Below are 10,000 nucleotides of genomic sequence, written 5' to 3'. Positions count from 1 at the left end.
CAAATCTGCCCAAGCTAGCGCACAGGAACAGCAGCAGCAGCAGCAGCAACAACAACAGCAGCAACAGCAGCAGCAGCAGCAACAACAACAACAACAGGCTCAGGCTCAGGCTAGCGGACAGATCTCAGCATCCGTCCAAAAACAACACGAATCGTCTGTAGGCATTAGCAAGTCTGCCCAAGCTAGCGCACAGAGTTCTCTGTCCGCACAGGAACAACAGCAGCAGCAGCAGCAACAACAACAGCAACAGCAGCAGCAGCAGCAACAGCAGCAGCAGCAACAGCAGCAGCAGCAACAGCAGCAGCAGCAGCAGCAGCAGCAAGAACAACAGGCACAGGCTCAGGCTAGCGGACAGATCTCAGCATCCGTCCAGAAACAACACGAGTCGTCTGTAGGCATTAGCAAATCTGTCCAAGCTAGCGCACAGAGTTCTCTGTCCGCACAGGAACAACAGCAGCAGCAGCAACAACAGCAGCAGCAGCAGCAGCAGCAACAGCAACAGCAGCAGCAACAACAACAGGCACAGGCTCAGGCTAGCGAACAGAGCTCGGTATCGGCACACAAACACCACGAATCGTCTGTAGGTATTAGCAAATCTGCCCAAGCTAGCGCACAGGAACAGCAGCAGCAGCAGCAGCAACAACAACAGCAGCAACAGCAGCAGCAGCAGCAACAACAACAACAACAGGCTCAGGCTCAGGCTAGCGGACAGATCTCAGCATCCGTCCAAAAACAACACGAATCGTCTGTAGGCATTAGCAAGTCTGCCCAAGCTAGCGCACAGAGTTCTCTGTCCGCACAGGAACAACAGCAGCAGCAGCAGCAACAACAACAGCAACAGCAGCAGCAACAGCAACAGCAACAGCAACAGCAACAGCAGCAGCAACAGCAACAGCAAGAACAACAGGCACAAGCTCAGGCTAGCGGACAGATCTCAGCATCCGTCCAGAAACAACACGAGTCGTCTGTAGGCATTAGCAAATCTGCCCAAGCTAGCGCACAGAGTTCTCTGTCGGCACAGGAACAACAGCAGCAGCAGCAGCAACAACAACAGGCACAGGCTCTGGCAAGCGTACAGAGCCATCATGCCGAAAACTTGAAGTCCCATAGTGGTCTCCATGGTGCTGAGGAATGTAACGAATAAATTTGTTGTATTTGAAAATATGTATAAATAAATAATTGCATGATTAAAAATGTTTCAAACTGTGGATTCATTTTCCTTTTAGATGCGTTTCAAATTTACTGTTCTTCCTCTCTCTCCCACAACACTTCGTATGATCGAGGAAAGTTACTTAGATGAATGGTTGGCTTAAATTACTGTTGCATGTTTTCTCTTGGGGCTTCTTATTATATGGTAGGTTTCGAGGCTCTTCAGCATGTCTTTAAAGTTGCTTGCAAAGACTCGATCAACCTCATATATGAATGTACACAAGTTTTCAAATAAGGCCTCTTCTTTTTCTACTGCGGCTGAGTAAAACCGATACCTTAGTGGGCTGGACTCTCTAGAGTTACAGCAATAACCCGACAATAGGAAACAACATACATGCACGAGGCACCTAGGTCGTTTCCGAGATGTGGCAATGGGACGTGGATTTATTAAACTTTAAACTAGTGTGGGGACTTTTACGGCAGATTACGCTGCTGGTACATCTCTAGGCCGAAGTAATTTATTACTGCGTGCACGTTTGGCTAAGAATGTTTATCCTTGGTAGAAATATCATGTCATTTTTACATTCATTGACTGCCCAGGTATCAGATTTCCTGAAAAGTGTTAGTTTGTTGAAAATTAGTTCTCGTCGAAATTTCTCACTTCCTTGCAATCAAGGGAAGGCTTGAATTACATCAATGATATTTTTAATTCCAATATTATTAATGGATGCTGTACCCAAACAGAGTCGAAATCTTAGTATCTTAATTATTTCTCAGATTGTAAGTTCTAAAGTAATAGGGTAACCATTAAACTGCGTAGTATAGTTTTTTATCCGCGACCAATACTAGTAGTTTTTGTCTTACTTAAAACTTAATGTAAGGAGACACTGTCACTACAGTTATTTCACGCAATTCCTCAAAATGTTCCTACTGTTATTAGTTTACCGCCAGGAAGCGTGTCCTATCATGATTTACATTTCTAGCATCAGACGCACATCTATTAAACTGATTAAACTCAAAGATGATGCAAGTCTGGACACCTTTATACGTTCGTCTTGCCAACTTATTGTTAACGTATGGTACGTTATTTAATATATTCACTAAAAACTATGTCCGTAAAGAGCATAACATTGTTTAAAGTTGAACAATGTTATGAAAGAGATAACGTGGTAACGCAGAGAAAAGTGAAGCCTAAGAACAAAAACAGTATATATTTCGATTAATAAAAGATAATAGTTACCAATAGACAGTGTTTTTACTAAGTTTAAATAAATATATTTGATGTAGACATGGTATTACTTTTATTTGGTATATTAATCGACATCGAAACAAGTCCTCAATTGCCTTTTGGGAAATAGTGAAGTAATTTAGAAATACATGTGAAGATACTAGTCCAGAACCTAACTGGTTTTTGTAAAATTCTTTGTTCTGCACAGAATATAATCAATTCGATGCTTAAGGACTTGCCCTACTTTATACTTTTACCTTATTCTAACTTGCTACAGTTGAAATCGGCTAACTGGATCACAATGTACCAGGAATAATTCGATCTAAATAAATGACTGCCTCATTTATGCGAAAATCAATATAAATAATTTAATAAATGCAATACGAATGACATTTCATAGTATTTTATAACGATACTAAATTCCTACATTTTCCAATCGAATTGTCACTGACGTCCATTTATGTAAAATACTGTAAAATGTTTAATGGGACAGTTCGTTTCATTTTCTCGAGTACTTTCCAAAGTAGCTTGAAAAGTAATGGGCACATAACAATTGAACAGGTGTACAATTTTCAATGAACAACATTATCGTCATCCATGAAGATTTAGTGGACACCTGCATACTAATTTACAACAATAATTAAACAGTCTGACAGAATGTTCCGCGCGAAAAACTGAAATACAATAATTCCCCGCAAAGGTAAACAAAGATAGTTATGTTCTATCGTAATTTATAATCCAGATGTTCAAACTATTAGGTAAGTTAATTAGAATTACGATATGCACATTTCTACGTTGAAGTCAAGACAATAGGTAATGTTTGATAAATTATTCTTGCTAATGGCAATTATGTTGTTTGCAACGACATAACACGTGGCCTTTCGAACTATATAAACTGACCAGTAAACTGCACTAACCATGACTTCGCATGCTCACTTCGTGCAAAGATGAAGTGCGTTTTCTTGATACTCGGCGTTCTCGTGGTAGCGACTTATGGACGACATGTCCATGAATCACCTACCCACGAAGTTTTACACTCCAAGGATCACGATGGCCACTGGAAGGAAACGGTAAGTCCTTATTTTAGACACAATTTAAGATAATCATCCTATAAACACTTATACCGAAGGCACAAAATACCGACAAATATATACATCTCTCCTCAAAGTGAAGGGAATTCACTAACACAACTTCAGCACTCCAGAATAATACACCGATCAGTGTTTTGTGCTATCATTAAACTGCAATTATTCCACATGTATTATGCTTTATTAAAGAGTATCATTACGCCCACGTTCAAACTCAATTAACTATCCCTTTATTATTGATTTAGTTGATGGAACCCTATTTTCTTCACAAGATATATAAATAGTATAACTTCTTGAGCATCGGACTTAAGTGAAACTATTCCACACGAAGAAAAATAAAAGTTCTGTAAAAATATCCTTCCCAAACTTAAAGTAGACTTCATTTAATATGTACCACTCTACTAAAAGAACGAATTTAAAGAAAACGAGACACTCTACCTGTACAATACGTTGCAACAATCAAGCTCTACCACTAACTTTAGAGATAATACATAAACTAATCCTTCTAATAACTATAAGACAGTAACTATCAATACCCTACGCGCCACTGGATAACGATTAATCATACTTTTGTGTAATATGCTCTTGCCGTAGAACGGGAAAAATCGAAACATCCAACTTAAGCAATGTACGATCTGGAAGAAATTAGTATCCCGCCACATGTATATACTAATGGCTTTTCTATCATTCCACATTTCAATACGCATGTACACACAACTCCTATCGAAATAAAGCAGAACAAACATCACTGCGAGCACGACAACACAAAGACAATAACTGCGAAAACCCAACATAACAAACAAAGCTAAAACAATCCAAGCAAAACCCCCAAAAAATGAAACACAAAGAAACTACGCATAAAATACTAATAATAAAAAATACGTTACCCTCACGTTGCCTTCACAGATTTCTAAGGATGGAAAAGAAATAGACATAGAAGAAGTCATTACCGACAACGGACAACTACACTCGAAACACCACAGGATCTCATGTAATCAAAGAGAACCACAATACATAAATGGAGACACGTCAGAACAGTATGAGGAACAGCAACAATCGGAAGCCGAAAGCATACAATCTATAGAGGAGGGGCAGACACAATTAAGTCAACAAAGCTCCATATCAGCACAACAGGGATCCTCATTAGTCGGCAGCCAATCCTTACAGGAACAATCTCAGGCAAGTGAACAGAGCTCCATATCAGCACAGCAGCAGCAACAATCCGCTGCACAAAGCAGCCAAGCATCCCAACAGTCGACCTCTCAGGCTAGCGCACAGAGCTCCCAATCTGCACAGCAACAACAACAGCAGCAGCAGCAGCAACAACAACAGCAGCAGCAGCAGCAACAACAACAAGCATCTGCACAGAGCAGCCAGGCATCCCAGGCAAGCGCACAGAGCTCCCAATCTGCACAGCAACAACAGCAGCAGCAGCAGCAGCAACAGCAACAAGCAGCTGCACAGAGTAGCCAGGCATCCCAGGCAAGCGCACAGAGCTCCCAATCCGCACAGCAGCAACAACAGCAACAACAACAACAACAGCAACAAGCAGCTGCTCAGAGTAGCCAGGCATCCCAACAGGCAGCATCCCAGGCTAGCGCCCAGAGCTCCCAATCTGCACAGAGCAGCCAGGCATCCCAGGCAAGCGCACAAAGCTCCCAATCAGCACAGCAACAGCAACAGCAGCAGCAACAACAACAACAAGCGGCTGCACAGAGTAGCCAGGCATCCCAGATAAGCGCACAGAGCTCCCAATCAGCACAGCAACAACAGCAGCAGCAGCAGCAGCAACAGCAACAAGCAGCTGCACAGAGTAGCCAGGCATCCCAACAGGCAGCATCCCAGGCTAGCGCCCAGAGCTCCCAATCTGCACAGCAACAACAACAGCAGCAGCAACAGCAACAACAACAACAACAAGCAGCCGCACAGAGTAGCCAGGTATCCCAGGCAAGCGCACAAAGCTCCCAATCAGCACAGCAACAGCAACAGCAGCAGCAACAACAACAACAAGCGGCTGCACAGAGTAGCCAGGCATCCCAGATAAGCGCACAGAGCTCCCAATCTGCACAGCAACAACAGCAGCAGCAGCAACAACAACAACAAGCGGCTGCACAGAGTAGCCAGGCATCCCAGATAAGCGCACAGAGCTCCCAATCAGCACAGCAACAACAGCAGCAGCAGCAGCAGCAACAGCAACAAGCAGCTGCACAGAGTAGCCAGGCATCCCAACAGGCAGCATCCCAGGCTAGCGCCCAGAGCTCCCAATCTGCACAGCAACAACAACAGCAGCAGCAACAGCAACAACAACAACAACAACAAGCAGCCGCACAGAGTAGCCAGGTATCCCAGGCAAGCGCACAAAGCTCCCAATCAGCACAGCAACAGCAACAGCAGCAGCAACAACAACAACAAGCGGCTGCACAGAGTAGCCAGGCATCCCAGATAAGCGCACAGAGCTCCCAATCTGCACAGCAACAACAGCAGCAGCAGCAGCAGCAGCAACAGCAACAGCAACAAGCAGCTGCACAGAGTAGCCAGGCATCCCAACAGGCAGCATCCCAGGCTAGCGCCCAGAGCTCCCAATCTGCACAGCAACAACAACAGCAGCAGCAGCAGCAACAACAACAAGCATCTGCACAGAGCAGCCAGGCATCCCAGGCAAGCGCACAGAGCTCCCAATCCGCACAGCAGCAACAACAGCAACAACAACAACAGCAACAAGCAGCAGCACAGAGTAGCCAGGCATCCCAACAGGCCGCATCCCAGGCTAGCGCCCAGAGCTCCCAATCTGCACAGCAACAACAACAGCAGCAGCAGCAGCAACAACAACAAGCATCTGCACAGAGCAGCCAGGCATCCCAGGCAAGCGCACAGAGCTCCCAATCCGCACAGCAACAGCAACAGCAGCAGCAACAACAACAACAAGCGGCTGCACAGAGTAGCCAGGCATCCCAGATAAGCGCACAGAGCTCCCAATCTGCACAGCAACAACAGCAGCAGCAGCAGCAGCAACAGCAACAAGCAGCTGCACAGAGTAGCCAGGCATCCCAACAGGCAGCATCCCAGGCTAGCGCCCAGAGCTCCCAATCTGCACAGCAACAACAACAGCAGCAGCAGCAGCAACAACAACAAGCATCTGCACAGAGCAGCCAGGCATCCCAGGCAAGCGCACAGAGCTCCCAATCCGCACAGCAGCAACAACAGCAACAACAACAACAACAAGCGGCTGCACAGAGTAGCCAGGCATCCCAGGCAAGCGCACAAAGCTCCCAATCAGCACAGCAACAGCAACAGCAGCAGCAGCAACAACAACAGCAAGCTGCTGCACAGAGTAGCCAGGCTTCGCAGGCAAGCGCACAGAGCTCCCAATCCGCACAGCAGCAACAACAGCAACAACAACAACAACAGCAACAAGCAGCTGCACAGAGTAGCCAGGCATCCCAACAGGCCGCATCCCAGGCTAGTGCCCAGAGCTCCCAATCTGCACAGCAACAACAACAGCAGCAGCAGCAGCAACAACAACAAGCATCTGCACAGAGCAGCCAGGCATCCCAGGCAAGCGCACAGAGCTCCCAATCCGCACAGCAACAGCAACAGCAGCAGCAACAACAACAACAAGCGGCTGCACAGAGTAGCCAGGCATCCCAGGCAAGCGCACAAAGCTCCCAATCAGCACAGCAACAGCAACAGCAGCAGCAGCAGCAGCAACAACAACAGCAAGCGGCTGCACAGAGTAGCCAGGCTTCGCAGGCAAGCGCACAGAGCTCCCAATCAGCACAGCAACAGCAACAGCAGCAGCAGCAACAACAACAACAACAAGCGGCTGCACAGAGTAGTCAGGAGTCTCAGGCTAGCGTACAAAGCTCCCAATCTGCACAGCAACAACAACAATCAGCTGCTCAGAGCATCCAGGCTTCCCAACAGGCACAAGCTCAGGCAAGTGAACAGAGCTCAGTATCAGCACAACAGGGATCCTCAGTAGCCGTCAGCCAATCCGCCCAGGCACAGTCACAGGCAAGCGAATCCAGCAGCGGCACTCTGTCGTCCGTCCACGAAGGTCTTAAATACTTGTATAACAACGGTGTTAATGCACTAAAGAGTTTGCATCATGCAGTAATTGGTAAGACATCAGAATCAGGAGCCCAGAATCAAATACAAGAATCTGAACAGGAGCAACTACAATCAGCTATCGAAAGTAGTCAGGCCTCACAGCTGTCAGCGTCTCAGGCAAGCACACAGGGCACCCAATCTGCACAACAACAGCAACAGCAGCAGCAGCAACAACAACAGCAGCAACAAGCAGCTGCACAGAGTAGCCAGGCATCCCAGGTTAGCGCACAGAGCTCCCAATCTGCACAGCAACAGCAACAGCAACAGCAGCAGCAGCAACAACAACAACAAGCAGCTGCACAGAGTAGCCAGGTATCCCAGGTTAGCGCACAGAGCTCCCAATCTGCACAGCAACAGCAACAGCAGCAGCAGCAACAACAACAACAAGCGGCTGCACAGAGTAGCCAGGCATCGCAGGCAAGCGCACAGAGCTCCCAATCTGCACAGCAACAACAGGAGCAGCAGCAGCAGCAACAACAACAACAAGCAGCTGCACAGAGTAGCCAGGCATCCCAGGTAAGCGCACAGAGCTCCCAATCTGCGCAGCAACAACAACAGCAGCAGCAGCAACAACAACAGCAGCAGCAGCAACAACAACAACAACAACAGCAAGCGGCTGCACAGAGTAGCCAGGCATCCCAGGTTAGCGCACAGAGCTCCCAATCTGCACAGCAACAACAACAACAGCAGCAGCAGCAACAACAACAACAACAAGCAGCTGCACAGAGTAGCCAGGCATCCCAGGTTAGCGCACAGAGCTCCCAATCTGCACAGCAACAACAACAGCAGCAGCAACAACAACAACAACAAGCGGCTGCACAGAGTAGCCAGGCATCGCAGGTTAGCGCACAGAGCTCCCAATCTACACAGCAACAGCAACAGCAGCAGCAGCAACAACAACAACAAGCGGCTGCACAGAGTAGCCAGGCATCCCAGGTTAGCGCACAGAGCTCCCAATCTGCACAGCAACAACAACAGCAGCAGCAACAACAACAACAACAGCAGGCGGCTGCACAGAGTAGCCAGGCATCCCAGGTTAGCGCACAGAGCTCCCAATCTGCACAGCAACAGCAACAGCAGCAGCAGCAACAACAACAACAAGCGGCTGCACAGAGTAGCCAGGCATCGCAGGCAAGCGCACAGAGCTCCCAATCTGCACAGCAACAACAGGAGCAGCAGCAGCAGCAACAACAACAACAAGCAGCTGCACAGAGTAGCCAAGCATCCCAGGTAAGCGCACAGAGCTCCCAATCTGCGCAGCAACAACAACAGCAGCAGCAGCAACAACAACAAGCGGCTGCTCAGAGTAGCCAGGCATCCCAGGTTAGCGCACAGAGCTCCCAATCTGCACAGCAACAACAACAGCAGCAGCAACAGCAACAACAACAATCAGCTGCACAGAGTAGCCAGGCGTCTCAACAGGCAGCGGCTCAAGTTAGCGCACAGAGCTCCCAATCTGCACAGCAACAACAAGAGCAGCAGCAGCAGCAACAGCAACAACAACAACAAGCAGCTGCACAGAGTAGCCAGGCATCCCAAGTTAGCGCCCAGAGCTCCCAATCTGCACAGCAACAGCAACAGCAGCAGCAGCAGCAACAACAAAAGCAGGCGGCTGCACAGAGTAGCCAGGCTTCGCAGGCAAGCGCACAGAGCTCCCAATCTGCTCAGCAACAGCAACAACAACAGCAGCAGCAGCAACAACAACAACAACAAGCAGCTGCACAGAGTAGCCAGGCATCCCAGGTTAGCGCACAGAGCTCCCAATCTGCACAGCAACAACAACAACAACAGCAGCAGCAGCAGCAACAACAACAACAAAAACAAGCAGCTGCACAGAGTAGCCAGGCATCCCAGGTTAGCGCACAGAGCTCCCAATCTGCACAGCAACAGCAACAGCAGCAGCAGCAGCAACAACAACAGCTAGCGGCTGCACAGAGTAGCCAGGCTTCGCAGGCAAGCGCACAGAGCTCCCAATCTGCTCAGCAACAGCAACAACAGCAGCAGCAGCAACAACAACAACAACAAGCAGCTGCACAGAGTAGCCAGGCATCCCAGGTTAGCGCACAGAGCTCCCAATCTGCACAGCAACAACAAGAGCAGCAGCAGCAGCAACAACAACAACAACAACAAGCAGCTGCACAGAGTAGCCAGGCATCCCAGGTTAGCGCACAGAGCTCCCAATCTGCACAGCAACAGCAACAGCAGCAGCAGCAGCAACAACAACAGCAAGCGGCTGCACAGAGTAGCCAGGCTTCGCAGGCAAGCGCACAGAGCTCCCAATCTGCACAGCAACAGCAACAACAACAGCAGCAGCAGCAACAACAACAACAACAAGCAGCTGCACAGAGTAGCCAGGCATCCCAGGTTAGCGCACAGAGCTCCCAATCTGCACAGCAACAACAACAACAACAATCAGCTGCACAGA

The 10,000-nt window shown here is 48.1% G+C and overlaps 2 protein-coding genes across 2 annotated transcripts in view; both read left to right on the top strand.

Moving 5' to 3' along the window:
• LOC143345070 (uncharacterized) overlaps positions 1-1,144 on the top strand; it is a 12,191-nt gene extending 11,047 nt beyond the window's left edge. The window contains exon 14 of the mRNA XM_076771829.1: positions 1-1,144. This exon is cut by the window's left edge and continues 1,953 nt beyond it. Coding sequence (XP_076627944.1) covers positions 1-1,144 — 1,144 coding nt within the window.
• Positions 1,145-3,307: 2,163 nt separating this feature from the next.
• On the top strand, positions 3,308-8,693 carry LOC143345061 (uncharacterized). Its single transcript, XM_076771815.1, has 5 exons — positions 3,308-3,447; positions 4,372-4,842; positions 7,378-7,992; positions 8,038-8,576; positions 8,678-8,693. Exons 1-5 carry the CDS (start codon positions 3,325-3,327, stop codon positions 8,691-8,693), a joined length of 1,764 nt encoding a protein of 587 aa, XP_076627930.1. The 5' UTR covers positions 3,308-3,324.
• Positions 8,694-10,000: the final 1,307 nt, after the last annotated feature.

This window comes from Colletes latitarsis, chromosome 1 (assembly GCF_051014445.1).
Source record: "Colletes latitarsis isolate SP2378_abdomen chromosome 1, iyColLati1, whole genome shotgun sequence".
In the NCBI taxonomy this organism is placed as follows: Eukaryota; Metazoa; Arthropoda; class Insecta; order Hymenoptera; family Colletidae; genus Colletes; species Colletes latitarsis.
This window is presented reverse-complemented; position numbering and strand designations above follow the sequence as displayed.

Excerpts from the sequence above, each read along its gene's own strand:
- LOC143345061 (XM_076771815.1), top strand. The coding sequence starts at position 3,325 with ATGAAGTGCGTTTTCTTGATACTCGGCGTTCTCGTGGTAGCGACTTAT. Across the intron at positions 3,448-4,371 it reads ATGGCCACTGGAAGGAAACG|ATTTCTAAGGATGGAAAAGA; the intron begins GTAAGTCCTTAT and ends TTGCCTTCACAG. Across the intron at positions 4,843-7,377 it reads CATCTGCACAGAGCAGCCAG|GCTTCCCAACAGGCACAAGC; the intron begins GCATCCCAGGCA and ends CAGAGCATCCAG.